At 45.9% G+C, this 15,548-nt stretch overlaps 1 protein-coding gene across 2 annotated transcripts in view; it reads right to left on the reverse strand.

Annotated features, from left to right (window-relative positions):
* THRAP3 (thyroid hormone receptor associated protein 3) overlaps positions 1 to 15,548 on the reverse strand; it is a 185,043-nt gene that overhangs the window by 146,036 nt on the left and 23,459 nt on the right. The window contains exons 7-12 of one of the 2 annotated variants that reach the window (XM_063311771.1): positions 13,934 to 14,039; positions 11,112 to 11,196; positions 8,402 to 8,583; positions 6,777 to 6,972; positions 6,059 to 6,211; positions 5,319 to 5,823 (exon numbers count right to left, since the gene is read on the reverse strand). In XM_063311771.1, coding sequence (XP_063167841.1) covers positions 5,602 to 5,823; positions 6,059 to 6,211; positions 6,777 to 6,972; positions 8,402 to 8,583; positions 11,112 to 11,196; positions 13,934 to 14,039 — 944 coding nt within the window. In that variant the 3' untranslated portion in view covers positions 5,319 to 5,601. Of the gene's footprint in view, positions 1 to 5,318; positions 5,824 to 6,058; positions 6,215 to 6,776; positions 6,973 to 8,401; positions 8,584 to 11,111; positions 11,197 to 13,933; positions 14,040 to 15,548 lie in introns of both variants that reach the window. The other variant, XM_063311770.1, reaches the window with a different exon arrangement.

The raw sequence follows: 15,548 nt of genomic DNA on the forward strand, positions 1-15,548 counted from the left end.
ATTCTATCTCATTGCAGATAAAAGATGGTCTCATTTGGCCTCCAGAAAGGCCAAACACATGTGGAAGGAGCGTGCTGGACTGGTGCTCCAACATCTGCTGCCTGGATGGCTCATTTGGCCAAAAAACAAAAGGGAACAGGGAAGTCTGAATGGATGTTGCCCCCAGCTCCAGGAAGGACAACTAAGAGCTGGAAATGCAGGCAAACTACGCAGTCCCACTATCAAGGGGACACCCCTCCAGGATTTGCAAATGGCTGCCAACGCTGCCCAGGAGCCCAGACAGCTGGGAGTTGGGGGGAGAGGTGGGAGAAAAGAGCTTGGTGGGTGCCCCCTGCTGGAAACCAGAAGCACAGGCCGCATAGGAACCGCTCCCCAGTACCCCCACTTGCACGCCCCTACACTGGGCTTTACCTCCATTACAAACACATCTGTTGCTGCACTGTATTTTTGTGCAACTGCTTCATTTGGAAGGGAGTCCACCACAAAAGGAGGCCAGAGCTCCCAGCTCTGCCCAGGCAAAGGGGTTGTCTGAGGTAGGAGCCTCACAGCGTTTAGGGCACTGATTTTTTACTCAGGTTGGCACCTCTTTGCATCCATCTGTGGCCTTGCCTACTACGAGGCACCGGTGTGTCATTCAGAAAGCAATGCTATTGCTTGGAAAGAAGCACCCCCCCCCCCATGGGTGGATCCTGAAGACCTTGGGGTAGAAGAGAGACAAGCTGTTTCTGGTGCAGGCGGTGCCAAACCTGACTGGCTGCCAAACCCCACCTGGTGCAGAACATCTTCCTCTGGAGTCTGGCTGGATCCGCAGTGCGCACGGCCTGGCTACTGGACTTACCCATGGTTTGCATGGTACATTGAGTCATAAAACTACCGAGGGGCAGAAAAAGCTTAAGCTCCCCCCTCCCAAATAACCCTGGCTAAAAGGTAACCAAGATTAGTGTGTCACCTTGATGTGACTCTCTCACTGCTTTATGGTGCAGACACTGCCACAGTAGAGGATCAATGGAAGGGTGATATGTTTGAGGGTTTCTCCTCTTTCCTTAACAGCAGACATCATCACTGCATAAGGGAAACCATGATTTATTTATAATTTTTTTTACATTACGTTTACAAGCTTATGCAGAAAAACAAAACAAAAAACAACCCCCCCACCCCCACCCATGTTGGCTAGCATGACCCAGTGAGCTCCACTGTTAAGGCTCTCCTGGTCCCAGCCCAGCCCCAGAACTGCTGCACCACACTGGCTCCCCGCAAGTTAAAGTCATCCCTTCTGCTCCATCCCCAGGGAAGCTGCTCCAGCTGCTGGAGCAGGTCTCTCACGGGACCCCTGCATTTACACTCCACACCTGGAGGAAGGCTGCTCAGCTCCTGCACAAACTTGGATGGCAATGCTCCAACTTGCCCATTCTTCTTGCCCAGCCACCAGCCACCCTCAGTCTGTGGGAGAGAGTCCCTTTAACAGTCTGGAAAGACCCCCATTTTCCTATGGGGTGCACTGTAGAACAGTGAAAGAATAGAAGGGGATGTGGACCAGGAAGGGTTAAGGGCTTGCCCTGTTGAACTGCATGGAGCACCTCCATGAACTTAATGTGCTGAGAAAGAGACCACTTTCCAAACCCTTTTAACCACCACTGACAAAATGTAACATTTTATTCCAAGGTATCTCACTCATGATTCCCACTTTGGGTGTCAGATTCCACAAGGTGCAAAGAAAAGAGTTGGTAAAAATCATTAGGCACTGTGCATCCTGCAAAAAAAAAAATGCCCTTCTCCAGTCTCATGTGGGGAGCATACCTGGCAAGAGCAAGGAGACCTATGGCCCACGGCCCTCTGCTCCGGCCTGGCTTTTCTCCCTCTTCCCATCCTGTCCATGGCCTTCTAGCTACTCTGCAGTCTTGGCTTCCCACCCCTCACCTCCTCCAAACTCGGCACCCCTTCTCCCGGGGCACAGCTGCAGCTCATCCTCCTTTGCCAGCGTCGCTCCCCCTTTGCCAACCTCTTCACCGCCCAGGCCACAAGGGGACAAAGGCAGATGTTGCCCCACCAGCTCCTGGCTGAAAGCAGAGAAATCCAAGAGGCACCAAGTTTGGCAGCCACCTGCTACGTCTGCCTGCCTGAATTGAAGGTGCCTGTGGAGCAGAGTGAAAATGGAGGCATTGGGAAGGGCATTGGCCAAGCTTCTCTTAGGTCTCAGCAGTCACCCACAGATCTCCCAAATATCTGCTATCCCCAAGTAGGTTTGGACATCCTCCAGCTAGTGCCATCAGTTCAAAAAACCCACGTCTCCACCAGTAGGCTGTATAGAGAGAGCCCTGTGTATGGAGAATAATGAATTAAATCCAATTTGAGAGGCCAGCAGGACTATTATGTCCCCTTTTTCCAGAATCAGAGTTTTGTCCATGAATTAAATCCAATTTGAGAGGCCAGCAGGACTATTATGTCCGCTTTTTCCAGAATCAGAGTTTTGTCCAAAAGAGCTCTTGTCCCATAGAGCTGCCACAACAAAGCCCATGTGATGATCATGAAGGCTTGCCAGAAGCTCAGTCCCAACCTCTCACAGGATAAGGCTTCTCTTCCACCAACCAGTGAAAATTCCAAGCTTGGAAAAGGGCTTCCCTTTGCCATTGTCTCTTTTAAAGCCAGCTGGTCCCCAGACTGCCCTCTGCCAGAAAGTGGTGGAATGGGCATCCCCACTCCCCACAAGCTGGGGGTATCGCTGGGGGGTTTGCCAGGATCTCCTGAGGCAGAACAGGGAACTGGCTCAGAGCAGCAAGAAATGAAGAGGGGGAGCAATCCCACAGCCCCTTCTGCCCCTGCAGCTCAAGAAGGCCTCAACACCCCTTCTCCAGGGCACTGGGAGATAGGGAAGAGGGTGTTGTCACTGAGCACAGCTGCTTTTCTGGCCTCCTCTGACTTGGCGAGGCAGAACGAGGGCCCAAACATCCTCGCAGCCCAGCAGGCCATTCAGGGCACGCCTGCCTCCCAACTGCATCCACAAAGCACCCAATCCTTTACAGCTGAAACACGGAAGGCAGGGGCTGCTGACCAGACCGGCCCAGCCACACCAGGCTGCTGGCTCCTGCTCCCAGTACCGCTTCACCACCTTCAGGTGTAACGCGGCAGGGGTGGGGTGGGGTGGAGTACTTAAAAACAACCCAATCTAAACAAGGCCAGTCCGACAGGGGGAGAGAGCAGACACAGCCATTTCCACCTTGGAAAGTTGTTCTCCTTTCAGCAGGTGGAACTCAGGTCAAAGCAGGCAACCCACAATTGCACCAGTGTGGCCACCATCTTGACTTTTCTGACCACATCCTGCAGACAGCCCTATGAGGCACTTTTTGGGGAAGGACTGTGGTGGGAGGCAGACAGCGAGTCCTGGTGTAGCCCAGCATATCCCAACAGGACTATATCCTGATACAGTAATTGATACCATTCCAAATGCCAGGTGCCAAGACAAGCCACCCAGATTCTGAAAAATGCAGTCTTTTGACTTCTGTTGGTCAACTCCAGTCACAAGGGGAGGCAACAGAGGGCAAGGCATTCCAGGGCAGAAACTGCTGGGTTGAGAATGCTCCCTGGGTAATTTGCAGCAGGTTCCTTAACTACAAATGTGCTCCTTTCATGTGCTCCAATACTGGTCCTTCCAAAGCTTGGTGTGTCTCTTAGAGTGGATGGTGCATAAGGTCACAGATGGGGGCATGTTAAATGCAGAACCCTTTGTCCAAGGAGCACAGAAGGGACCCTGCAACCGAATGCACCCATCAATCTGCACAATTCCTCCCCTGGCCATTATAAGTTGGAGTCTTTCAGGATTTTACAACTAGGCCTGGCTTACACCTTTTAAGCTGTACAGTGGTTTGCTTGGTGTTGGCTTGCCATTATAATTTATTCAGTAAACCACAAACAAACAAAGGTGTATTGTGGGTACACAGCCTAGAAAATCTAGTTTCTTACAGCGATTTATATGGATTGCACATACAGGCATAGGCGCACCTACTGATCTCAACTGACTTCAAAAGCTAAGCAGAGTTGGATCTAATGAATTATTTGGATGGGAGACCAGCAGGAAGTGCCAGGGCTCTAGAAGTACTAAAAATCCTACAAAAAGGTGATGGCAAATCACTTCCCAATTGTTGCAGCCCACCCGCAAATTAAGGATGTGTTTCTGCTGTCACCGGGTGTCACCTGACTAAGGGAACCATCAGGCATTCAGAGACTAGTGAGACAGCAGGGGGGCCACACTGCTGTGACAAGAAGCTGTTTGTACATTGAGCTACTCCACCCAGCTGAAAATTCTAGCTATTAAGGCTTCCAAGTGCAGCAAAGAACCCCACATCCACCTTCCTCCATGTGGACCTTCAATCTCCAGTTTGAACAAAAGATGTGATCCACGCTGAGCATCTTCCCGCTACTTACGAGGGCTTTCTTTCTTTCTTCTTTGTTTTTTGTCAGAGACTGTCACATTGACCCTGTTCATGGCCATGAAATAAAAACATTACTACGAAAGCAGTATGAAATGGTATGCACAAAGTTCAATTCAACATAGTTTTATTTAACGAGGAGTCAAAACAAGAACTTGCTAAGAATTTGCTCTGCTAAGCAGGAACCGTACCGGTCCCACAAAATGAACTCAGAAAGAGGAAAGTGGGGGAGCAAAAGGAAGCCTGGCACAGCCAAATTCCGGGGGATTAATTTTGCCATACAGCAACCAGAATCTCTCTTGTGGGCCTGGAAGCAAGAATGCTATCTGCCAAGCATCTTTTGAGCACTGCAGATTTAAAGCTGAAAAGAATGAAAAGCCAACTGTCAGCAAGTGACCATGGCTACCACAGAAGTAAATCGAAACTGCTTTATAAAAAGATTAATACAAGAAGAATCCTCATTTTATTCATGCTACAGGCTTTTTTAAACCTAGTATATTGAGAAGTTTCTTACAAAACTGTGATCCTGAAAATGGTGTTCAGTTTGACACTGGGAAGGAAAAGAGGTATGCAAGGAATCTGGATGAACAAATGAAGATGCTAACATCATTCAAGAGGAGATCTGTAATTTGATGGGGGAAGGAAACTGAATTCCCCAACTGTGCCATGCTATCTTTAAAACTTCAGCAGAAAAGGGGAAAAAATCGATTCCTTTAAAAGAAAGTTCTAAATTCAGTTGGGGAAAAGTTCCTGTAAATTAAAAACACTACAGAGTTTGGTCCCAACAGTTTCTATTCAGATGTTTATTCCTTTTTTTCTCTTATTCATTATATGCATAACATGTGTGTGTGCGTGCGTGCGTGTATGAACCATGAAGACCTTTCTGAAATTAACCATTTTAGGGAGTACTGTCAATATATATGCAAAAGCTTAAAATAAAGGATTTTTTAAAAAATCCACAAACAGGAAAAAGGAAAACAAAAGAGCGAGACATTACCCATCTCTATCACCACATTTAAAAAAGACAAAAATGATTGCCAAAAATAGTGGGCACAACTCTACCGTCCTCCAAGGTCACTGAGAAATCAAAGAACAGGAAAACATTCAACTAGCCAATCAGGATCAATGACACTCCCGGCTGAGAGGCTCCCCACACCCCTCGCATTGCCAGCGGCTCCTACTCTGCCACAGGCGGAAGGACATCCTTGTCTTCTCTGTTCTCGGCCCCGCTCTCATCATCCTCGATCTCGCCCTCTTCTCCACTAAACTTGTCATGAGCCCATTTGGGGCTGGTGCTCGACTTTCGATACAGGAAACGTCCCCGGCCTCGGGGGAAGATGCCCCGGCCCCGGCCCCGGCTTGCCCACTTCTCGCCACCTTCGCCCTCACGGTCATCATGCTGAAGAAGAAAAGGAAGTTGGCTGATCAGCCCATGTCTGCAGAGACCCCCACAGCCCACCACAAGGCCCCACCCTGCCTCCCTGTCCTCCTCTGCCCCCTTACCCAGGTGGCCTGGCTCTTGTGGGGTTCAACCACAACTGAGGCTGCTCGGCTAAAGGGCCAGGATCCCGAGCCCCCCCAACAGGCAGAGGAGCCACTTCCATGGGGAAGAGCTGCGCCCCAGGCTCACGCACCAAGTAGTACTTCTTGCTCTTGGGTGTATATTCAGGGTCCCAGTCCTCCTCCCGGTTTCGCTTCTGGAAGTCAGCACTGGTGCCGCTGTTGTTGGCGCTGCTGTTGCCAGAAAAGGCGCCCCTTCCCCAACCACGGCCTCTGGCCCGGAACTGCTGCTAAAGAGAAGAAGGCGGAGCAGGGCTGAGTCTGAACACCCCTTCTACCTATTTGCCCTGGGATGGTGGGGGGCACTTACACAGCCAGTAAAGGAGCAGGGAAACCTTAAGGGAGGGGCTTTCCTTGGCCTCTGAAAAGAATTATAAGGCCTTCCTGTCTGGAGAGAACTGGACTGACTTTTGATTTGTTTTACTTTAACTAGGTTTAAATTTAAAAAATCACTCTGGAGAGATCTGTCCCTGTTCATGCTCCACTAGAGTTTGGAAATATTTGAATTTATTAGTTTCAAACGGGGGCCTAAATAGCTCAAAGCAGCACACAATCTTAAACCACAGCAAGGTAAAGCTTTAGGGCCAAGGACCATATTTGGCTACGCGCTCTAGAAAGCAGGCAGGGCCAGGACAAAATCTAGATTAAAATTAATTAATTGTAGCTAATATGATAACTCTCTGCATTTAATAGTTTCTCCTTTTGTCCAACTACATATTTCAATTTGGTGACAGCTTCTGGAGGGACTTTGCAGGGCATAGGCGATGTACACTGCCCTTAAAGGACACTCACAAAAGTTCCTCGAGCTCTGCCCCGGTCGCTCGGGCCAGCAAACTCCTTGGTGCCAAGGCGGGACTTGTCAAACCCAGGGGCAGGCGTCTCCTCCCGTTCTTCCGTCTCCTCAGGATAATCCTCTGCTTTATAGGAGCGTGAAGACTGTGAGGATGAAGAGCTCGACCTCGATCTCTCCCGAACACGTCGGTGCTTCCTGGGACACAAAAGACAGAGAAGAGCAGAATTACAGAGATTCAGTAATTCCTTTACTTTTCAGGAAGGTGGAGAGACTACCCTAAGAATGGGCCAGGGCATGCGCTGCCCTTTGTGCTGTGGAAAACTGCTATCTAGAGAGCATACCTGCGCAGCCACAGCCAACAGAATGATACAAATGCAAACAGTGGTCTTAACTCTCTCAAAAGCCCATTCCTGGAAATGGAATTGCCACTCAGTCAATTTTCCTTCTTTAGCAGCAAGAATAAATTTACAGGCGCAAAGGCCCTTACTGACTGCACTCCACAAACAAATGGGCCAATAATTAGGTCTCAGATTTTCCCCCTTTTAAGTGAAGAATGACAATTTATTAATCCCAATCTTGGGGAATCCGAGCAAACAGACCAAGCATCTTTCTTCTTCCTTGTTAACATTTTATTTTTTTTAGCTGTGAAATGGAAGGAAGTATCTGACTGTTGTCTGTCCTCCTCCTCCTCCTCCTCCTCCTCCTCCTCCTCCTCCTCCTCCTCCTCCTCCTCCTCATTTATTAAACTTGTATGCCACTAGACTCTCAATGACTATTCCATTCAAACTGCATTATCAGGGAATTGCTGCTGCAGCACAGTCCAGATGCCACCAGAGACAGTTCCACAGACCCAGCTTCCCCTGAGAACAGCTCTGCAGAGCTAAATTCAACTTCTTTACCACACAGCTGACTCTAGTGAGGCAGCTGCTAAAGCAGAATGCACATTCACTATGCCACGGTGACCTGTTTGTGCTCTTATATTCCTTCAGTATCACTTCATAGTGATATTATCAAATATCGCTATGGAGTGATTGGTTCTCAATTTTAATTAACAGGGAGAAGGGAAAGTGGCAACATTCCCAATATACCTCCACTGTAAAGGCAAAAAGTCTGCACGAGGCCAAGCGCTATCACTCCAGGCCCCTCCTGGACCACTTTGGGAACTCTCAAACTGCTCCAGGGAGACCGTGCCAAGCTGGACCTCACAAGCCCTGGCAGCTTGACAGAGCCTCGTCTTCCTCACTTAAATGGGAACAGAACCAAATCCCAAAGACTGAGGCTGGTTCTGACATTCTGGTTTCTTGAAACTTTTAATTAAAGTTGTTCCTGAAAAACCCTCCCCCACCCCAAGAGAACGTGTCCCCCTCCCTGCTCATATGAGGTGGCAGCTGGATCCAACAGAGCAGCCTGCTGAATCTGCATGGAAGGGGGCATCTGCTTGACCATGGTTCCTCTTGACTGAGAAATTCCGGGAATTCAAATCCACACATCTTTAGGACATGTGGGTTGGGAAAGACCGTCCAAGATCATGCCCTGGGAGGTCTCTGCAGGCCACAATTCCATTCATAATAAAAGGGAAGGAAAGAATAACATGGGGATATGCGCTCCCTTCTGTCTGACATACTTCTTTTTGGAGCCTTTATGAGGCCTCTCTGTTTTCTCCGCTGATCGTTCTCTTGAATGACTCGAAGGCCTGGAGTCCACAGATTCTCTTGACTTGCCTCGCTTATCTTTCTCCTTATGTTTTTTACGTCTTTCAATGTCAAGGCGCAGGTCCACTGGATCATCTTTGTATTTGCTTTCAGCCTGGAAGGAGAAAAACAGTAAGGGCAGGATTTTAAAGTGAGCCTTCAACAGTTTCTTCACAAATATACTGCCGATCTTGTTTAGGACAGGAAACCACCAAGGACAGCACATGTTAGATTGCTGTTCACAAACCAGCTGTCTGAAAACATGGAAACATTCCCACTCTTTCTGTATTTGTTTCTCTCTTGGCCAAAGAGCAGAATACAGAAGGGTCTTGGCCAAGCCATTAAACAAGGGAGAGGGAGAGAAAAATTCTGCCAAAGCCAAGACCCTTCTGTGCAACCTCGAAGGGTCACAGCCACTAAGTAAAACCCAGTCTAAAAACCCATCACGTATATTTGTCTTCTGAAAGCTTGTGATAGGCTGCAGGAAACGGACTTAAAAACAGTACAATTCTGTCCCTTCCCCCCGCTAAAATAGGATACCTTCCCCACCCCAAGAGCAGGATAGCCTGGCTGTGGATACTGAGAGAAAGTGAGAAAGGGAAGCACGCAGTCCAGCTGCAATCCAGCCTCAGAAGTTTAGCAGAAAAGTTTCACCCTGGGTTGAGAGTAAGAAGGAAGGAGGAGCAACCCAGGAAGCCAAAGTTCATTTGTCCACTTCCCCTCCGAACACCTTTGCAACATGAAGATTCTTGCTAAGAAATCACCATTCAAGCTCAGATTTGTGCATTTTAAGCACAAAACTCAGCATCAAGCACAGAAAACAGGCCTGAAAGGGCATCTGCTGATGGAGAGTGTGGTCTGGGCTCAGGAGAGGAGTCTGGTGCCTGGGCCTCATGTACAGCCTCACGCTCCCATCTGCCCAAAGGAACCCAAGGTCCTGCTTCGACTGCTTAGCCACAGACTATTTTTCTCCTCCCTTTCCCCACTTCCATCTTGCCCCTTGCCAATCCTACTATTTGCCAGTGGGAATATGAATTCTTTGGAACGCTGAACTTTGAAAGTATAATAAATAGGCAAATAACTGCAGCCAACTGCTGCTTCTAAAGAACTATTAATACTAGTATAAGTTTATTTAGCACCTGCATAACAGATGGAGCTGCAGATAACCTTCAGATATCCTTGGAGATTATTGAGAGATTTTCTCCAGAAGAGAAGGAAAGAGAGAAAACACAATGTATTGCAAGTTTACCATCCCTTTTCTTAGCATCTTTTAAGTGACACATCTGGCATGTAATAGTTAGGAACTAGAGAAAATACTGTAGTCAGAAAACTAAATTTCATGGGCAAAGTGCAGTGCTTCCTTCATAGGAAGCACTGCAATTATCCATCTGAGAGGTCATTCTGGATCTGTACAAGTCTCTCTGCATATTACTGAAACAGCTGATCCACACAGGCCTTGACCCAATTCAATAGCTTCCAGTCCGGCACAAGGCAAGACTTCACAATAAACAGCCTGAAAAAAGAGTTCCCTTAACTTAGATAAGAAGTGTTAGCAGCTCTCTGTTAAAACAGTACTTACACAAGTCTATAGTACCCTTTCTGGTAAAAATAAGGGACAGCTTCAATTATAGCAGAAATTGGCACTGCCTCATAGGAGTTTTATTTGTTCTTGAGCATTCCACAGGTGAAGAACAACCCTTTGCAGTTCAGAAGACAAAGACGACTTTATCACCACAGTGGAAACTGGTTCGTTACCAAGTATCACCAGCAAAACCCGCAGATGTAGCAATTATTCAATCCGTTCCATTTCTCACAGAGCTAAGAAGCTCTTGTTTGCAAATCAGAAGGATGTCCCTATTCATGTGCCCACATGCACAGACATAACTTTGCGTTCACCATCAGGGTTCATCTATTGTCTTTCAGAAGCGACAAGTGTGTTTTGATAAACAGAGAACACAGGCATGATAGGAAAGTAAACAGTTTCAGAGCATTGCTAAAATTCTTTAAAACAAACTTGCATGAAGGTGAAGAGATAATGCTTAAAGATGAAATATTGTTTAAAAATTATAAATAATATTAAAGTAAAGGGCCTATTGAAATTTCATTGTGCATATCTTAAAAAGCTTCCAAGAGAGTGTTTTCATTTTCAACAGCATTTTAAAATAAACTAACAGAATTCAACAGGAAATGACACATTAGCAGAAAAAATGTTCTTTGATTTGGCTCATTTACAGATTTGATTTAATTTCCTCTTTCTGACATGCATGTCTTTTTGAAAACATGGTTGGAAATATCACGGGTAAGACAAGTGATTTAGTTATACTTACAAGCATCAAAATATCACAAAAAGTCTCTTCCATCATCAAGGTCACTTGTTTCCAAAAATCCACTTTTTGTCTCAAGCTCAACCTCAATTGACTTTGGGGTCATTTACCATATTTCTAACCACTTCACAAAGGTTGTTGATACATTTTTTTAATAAAAATTAACCCTTTGTAGTTCATTTTTAGAATTATGCCCATCCTTGAAAGAAAAACACAAACTTAAGTAGAGAGCAAGTTAAATAAAAAAGTCACTTTTTAAAAAAACCCAAAGTTCATGCCCAAAGCACACAGATGAGCAAAATCAAAAGCATCAGTTCACCTTGTAGCTGGCTTCTTTGGAACTTTTGATCTCTTCTTGTGAGAATCCATGTTTTCTAAAAGAACTTGGAGAAATGTCTATCCTCCTAAACACAGAAAGGCAAACCATGATTAAGAAAGGGCCTCAGAAAATCCTCTTTTTTGCCATTCAGATGGCAAAACAAACCAGGTCAGCTTCACCCTCTCATTAATGTTTTGGGGGATTTTAAGGCTGGGATAAAAGTCATCTCAGAGGTAAACAACTCCTGTTAACACTCTTAAAAGCCTGAGATTGCCTTCTTCAGGCTATTTTTCAGCAGTTTTAAGGAAGACGTCTGTGTCTCAGTCTTATTCTCAACCTTAAAACCCTGAATAAAATAAATTGACCCTATCACCAGTCAATCTGCTGTAGCTCTCCAGGAAGTTGGAAGGCTGGTTTTAATTACTTTATTTTCACTGTATTTGTATTTCTTTGGTTTTAACTGCATTTTCATTAAGATTTTTGTGTTCTGTCTGTGGAGTCCTTATTTATTTTCCCATTGCTACAGTCGCCCATCATGCATATCCCTGAATGGCTTACAATGGTCAAAAACAATACAACAAAGAAAAGAAAAATGACTCCTCCAGGGGAAGAAGTTACCATTTTATAGAAGCAGCACCATCCAAAGGTGGTCACACGTACCCCAGGTCTAACCCATTAAAGAGCATCATCTGATGAGACCTAGGAACCTGCCTTCTCTGTCACCATCCCAAGATGCCTGGGCCCTGGCTGTGTTCAAGAGTTCAGAAAACTTGGCTCTTTCTCCAGCCTTGGATTAGAGTGGGTGGTGGGTCCTGCATGTTTTATTGCCTGTTTTCTTCCAACATTTGGATTTTTAAAAATTGTACAGCATGCTTGTACAATTGCCTATGGTCATGGTAGAGGTGGATGGCTTTATGAATTTCTAAAAGAAATAGCACTCTGGCCCAATGCCTGTGGGAGGAGTAAGGCCTTCGAGCTCTTCTAAAGGCAGGAAGGGTCAGGGCTGCACAGACCTTGGGGAGATGCTGTTCCAGAGGCCAGGTGCAGCAACAGAGAAGGCATGCCACCTACATCCCAGCAGACATTATTTAATGGACGGGAACTGATGTGTGCCAATTTTATTGGACAGGCAGGCACAACTGTAGAGGCGGGGATCTGCAAATAGCCAGGGCCTATACCAGGTAGGCTTTACAGATGACAACTGGCACCATCAACTACACCTGGAAGCCCAGTGGCAACCAAGGCAGCTTGCATAGTAGTGGCATCACATGGACATAACAGGGTACGCCTGTAACTGCTTGTGCCACCACATCCTAGACCAGTTGTAGCTTCCAAGTAGTCTTCAAGGGCAGCTCTCTGTAAAGTGCATTGGAGTAATCCACACACAAGATGTCCCATAAGAGCCTCCTAACCCAAGAAAGGGATGAATCTGGGCAAAAGCTTTCTTGGCCACAGCTGCTACCTCCTGAGCAGAAGCGGTGAGTCCAATTCCCTCACCTCCTTCCCCCAAAACTGTGCACTAGATCTGTCTGGGGAACTACAATTTACCAGGAGCTAGAGATGGTAAATCCCCAGAGCTGGATGGTCCATTAAGCCACAGCCACTTGGTCTTGCTGGAATGAGCTTCAGCCTTATGACATCTTGTTTATGATGCCTGATTGACTGATCGATTAACTGCTTGGCATTTCATGATGGGTGGTATACAAATGATTGTAACAAACAAGCAAATAAATAGGCTCCTATAATGCTGCTTATCCCTGGATGGTATTCCACCTTTTGGGGTACAATCAGGAGATCCCTCGTGGCCTTGGAGAAGCTACAACTGCTAATCCTGAAGTAAGGCAAAGATATGTTGAGAGGTAAATGTACATTCTCCTTTATGCTGTGAAACTCATAAATGCAGAGCATGGAACATGCTTATAGGATTTGGCTTCCTGGAAATCTCAAGTTTGCTTTTGGTCCTTAGCACTGAGAAAACATGTCTGAAATTAAGAGAATGATGCTATTCATCCTATTACACTTTCAGGAGGTTAAAACTTCAGTTTCAGCACTCTTGCCTTTTTTGGCCAATTATTGACTGACATTTTCACACAGAATCTGTGGCTGTGGTGGTAAAGGTTCAACCTGTGAGCTGTCGGGGCTGGGGGGAGGGGTGCACATCTGGTCAGTCAGGTAAAAATTCTCCTGCCCACACATATATAATCATTTCCCCTGGACACGCTCCTTTAAACAAGCAGTGCTAAGCAGTAAACTGAAAGACCAATCTTTGCTCAATGGGTAGAATTCTAAGCAAGGACCACAAATGCTTTCAAAGTTTTCATGATTTTCAGCTGTAAATTAAAACCAATACTAGGCACAGAAATTCTCCTGCATTTTTTCTACCACTTCTCAATATATTTGATGAATGAAAATTTGCCTTAGAAATTATTTCAAAGGAGAAGGGAATTCCAGAGAACTTTTCATAGGATGTGCTTGGACTTCTTCAATTATGAGGTGACTGAATGTGCTATATGAATGTTGTACATGTCTCTAAATGGTCCTCTCTCCAGCAGTCTGCAATCTCCCTGGTTTCCCACACTGCCATTAAACTCCAAGATCTCCTGGTAATTTTTCTTTCTCTGTAGAAATCCAGAGAAATCATACATGCAATTCTGCACATTTCAAAAGGCCATTTGTGTCCAGCTCTAGTTCAAGCCTTAAACCCCTGCCACCTTTCTTCCTCCATGCAATGGTTATATTCTAAGGCACACACTCTGCTTCAGCATAAGACTCTCTGCTCTCCCACCTGACCATGCTTTGCGTTCATGCCAAGCTCTGCTCACCTGTGGATTTCAGGGCTTTTGTTCTTAGCCGACTCCTGCTCTGCCCGCTTTAGGTATTTTGTAAAGCGCTCATTCAACGTCATTCCTGAAGACCCAAAGTGATGCTCTGTTGATTTGCGATGAGGAAACACCATATTGTTAATATTGTATATAGACTTTAGGACAAGATAAAAGTGGGCTCTGCAACAGATTCAAGAAGCAAACAGTAGAGAGGTGAAGAGCGGGTGAAGATAGAAAGAGGAGAGGATCCATCTCACTGCTTAGAAGTATAAAGGTCTTTTAACTGGGAGCTACCCTGGCAGTAAAGCCATCTGACGCTACTAAGCATGAGGTGGAGCAGGAGTCTCCTGAATAATGAGTATTCCATGCCACCCTTTACTTTCATAACTATCCTGCTCCTGGACTGCTTTTTTCTTCCAGACAAGCGATGTTCAGACATTTTAACCCATTTTTTCCCTGCTTAGGTGGAGGCAGACAAGAAGAACAAGAAATGGAAAGGACAGGAAGGCACACAACATTCTAAACCATACGTGGAGAACTTTTTCATTCCTTTGGCTCAGAGGAGGACAGCTACTCTATGGACAGTAGCTATTTTTTCCAGGCAGCCTAACGCCCCCACGAATTATTGTGTGTCCTAATACGGTTGTTGTAATCCAACAGGAGGGCTTCAGAATCCTGCAGGGTACATCTTCAGGGCTCACTAGAGCAGTGCACACACACATGTTCCCAAAGAGAGGATTTAGGCATTCAGTCACCAATAAAGATACTTGGAGATACTTCTTTTCCTTCTCCTTGTGACAAAATTTTTACCAATCATTCACAAAGGTTTTGCATGGTAACTTATGTCTAGGAATGTGTAGCTGTTTAGACCTGGAGTAGGCACACTTGCTGTATCTGCCAGTACCACACAGCCACCACATGGGTCCAGGAAAAGGCATGGCTTCTTTAAGGAGCCACTGACACCAGATCCCAAACTTTGAATGCAAATAGCTGCACTTTCTTACTGCCTCAAAGCGAGACTGCAACAATGCATTTTATATGGGGCGGCCTTTGAAGACTGAGAAGCTTCCATTAGCACAAAAGGCTGGCAGGTGAGACCTATGGGCAGCTATATAACCCTGGTTTTACAGATGCTGCATTGGCTTCCTGTTTGTTTATGGGTAAAGTTCAAAATACTGTTTTAACCTACAAGCCTTTTAAAGCTTGGCTCCCAGGTATTTTCCATCTCTTTCAAACAGAACTGTACAATTCCATGTGCTCATCTCAAGAGTTGCTTAAAGCTCCCTCATCTGAGAGGTTGGGAGGCAGAGCCAGTGATCCCCCACTGCAGCCTTTCCCTTCGGAAAAATCTCCCCAGAGTTTATAATAGCCTCTCCCCACAGAGTTTGGAAGATGAGTCAAACAAGTTTAACTGGAACTGAACCAAAATGTAACTAGGGCTAAGAGGTAAAATGGAGAAATTATTCCAGAATCTTTCAAAGACACTTCTAATAAAATAATGGGAGTTGGAATGGACCTAAGTGGTTATGAAGTCTAATCCCCTGCACGCTGAATTCAATACACCATCTTCCCATGTGAAAAAACTTCCCAATTTGCTCTACAGAAAAGAAACATA

The sequence above is a fragment of the Candoia aspera genome, chromosome 10, assembly GCF_035149785.1.
Source record: "Candoia aspera isolate rCanAsp1 chromosome 10, rCanAsp1.hap2, whole genome shotgun sequence".
Classification (NCBI taxonomy): Eukaryota; Metazoa; Chordata; class Lepidosauria; order Squamata; family Boidae; genus Candoia; species Candoia aspera.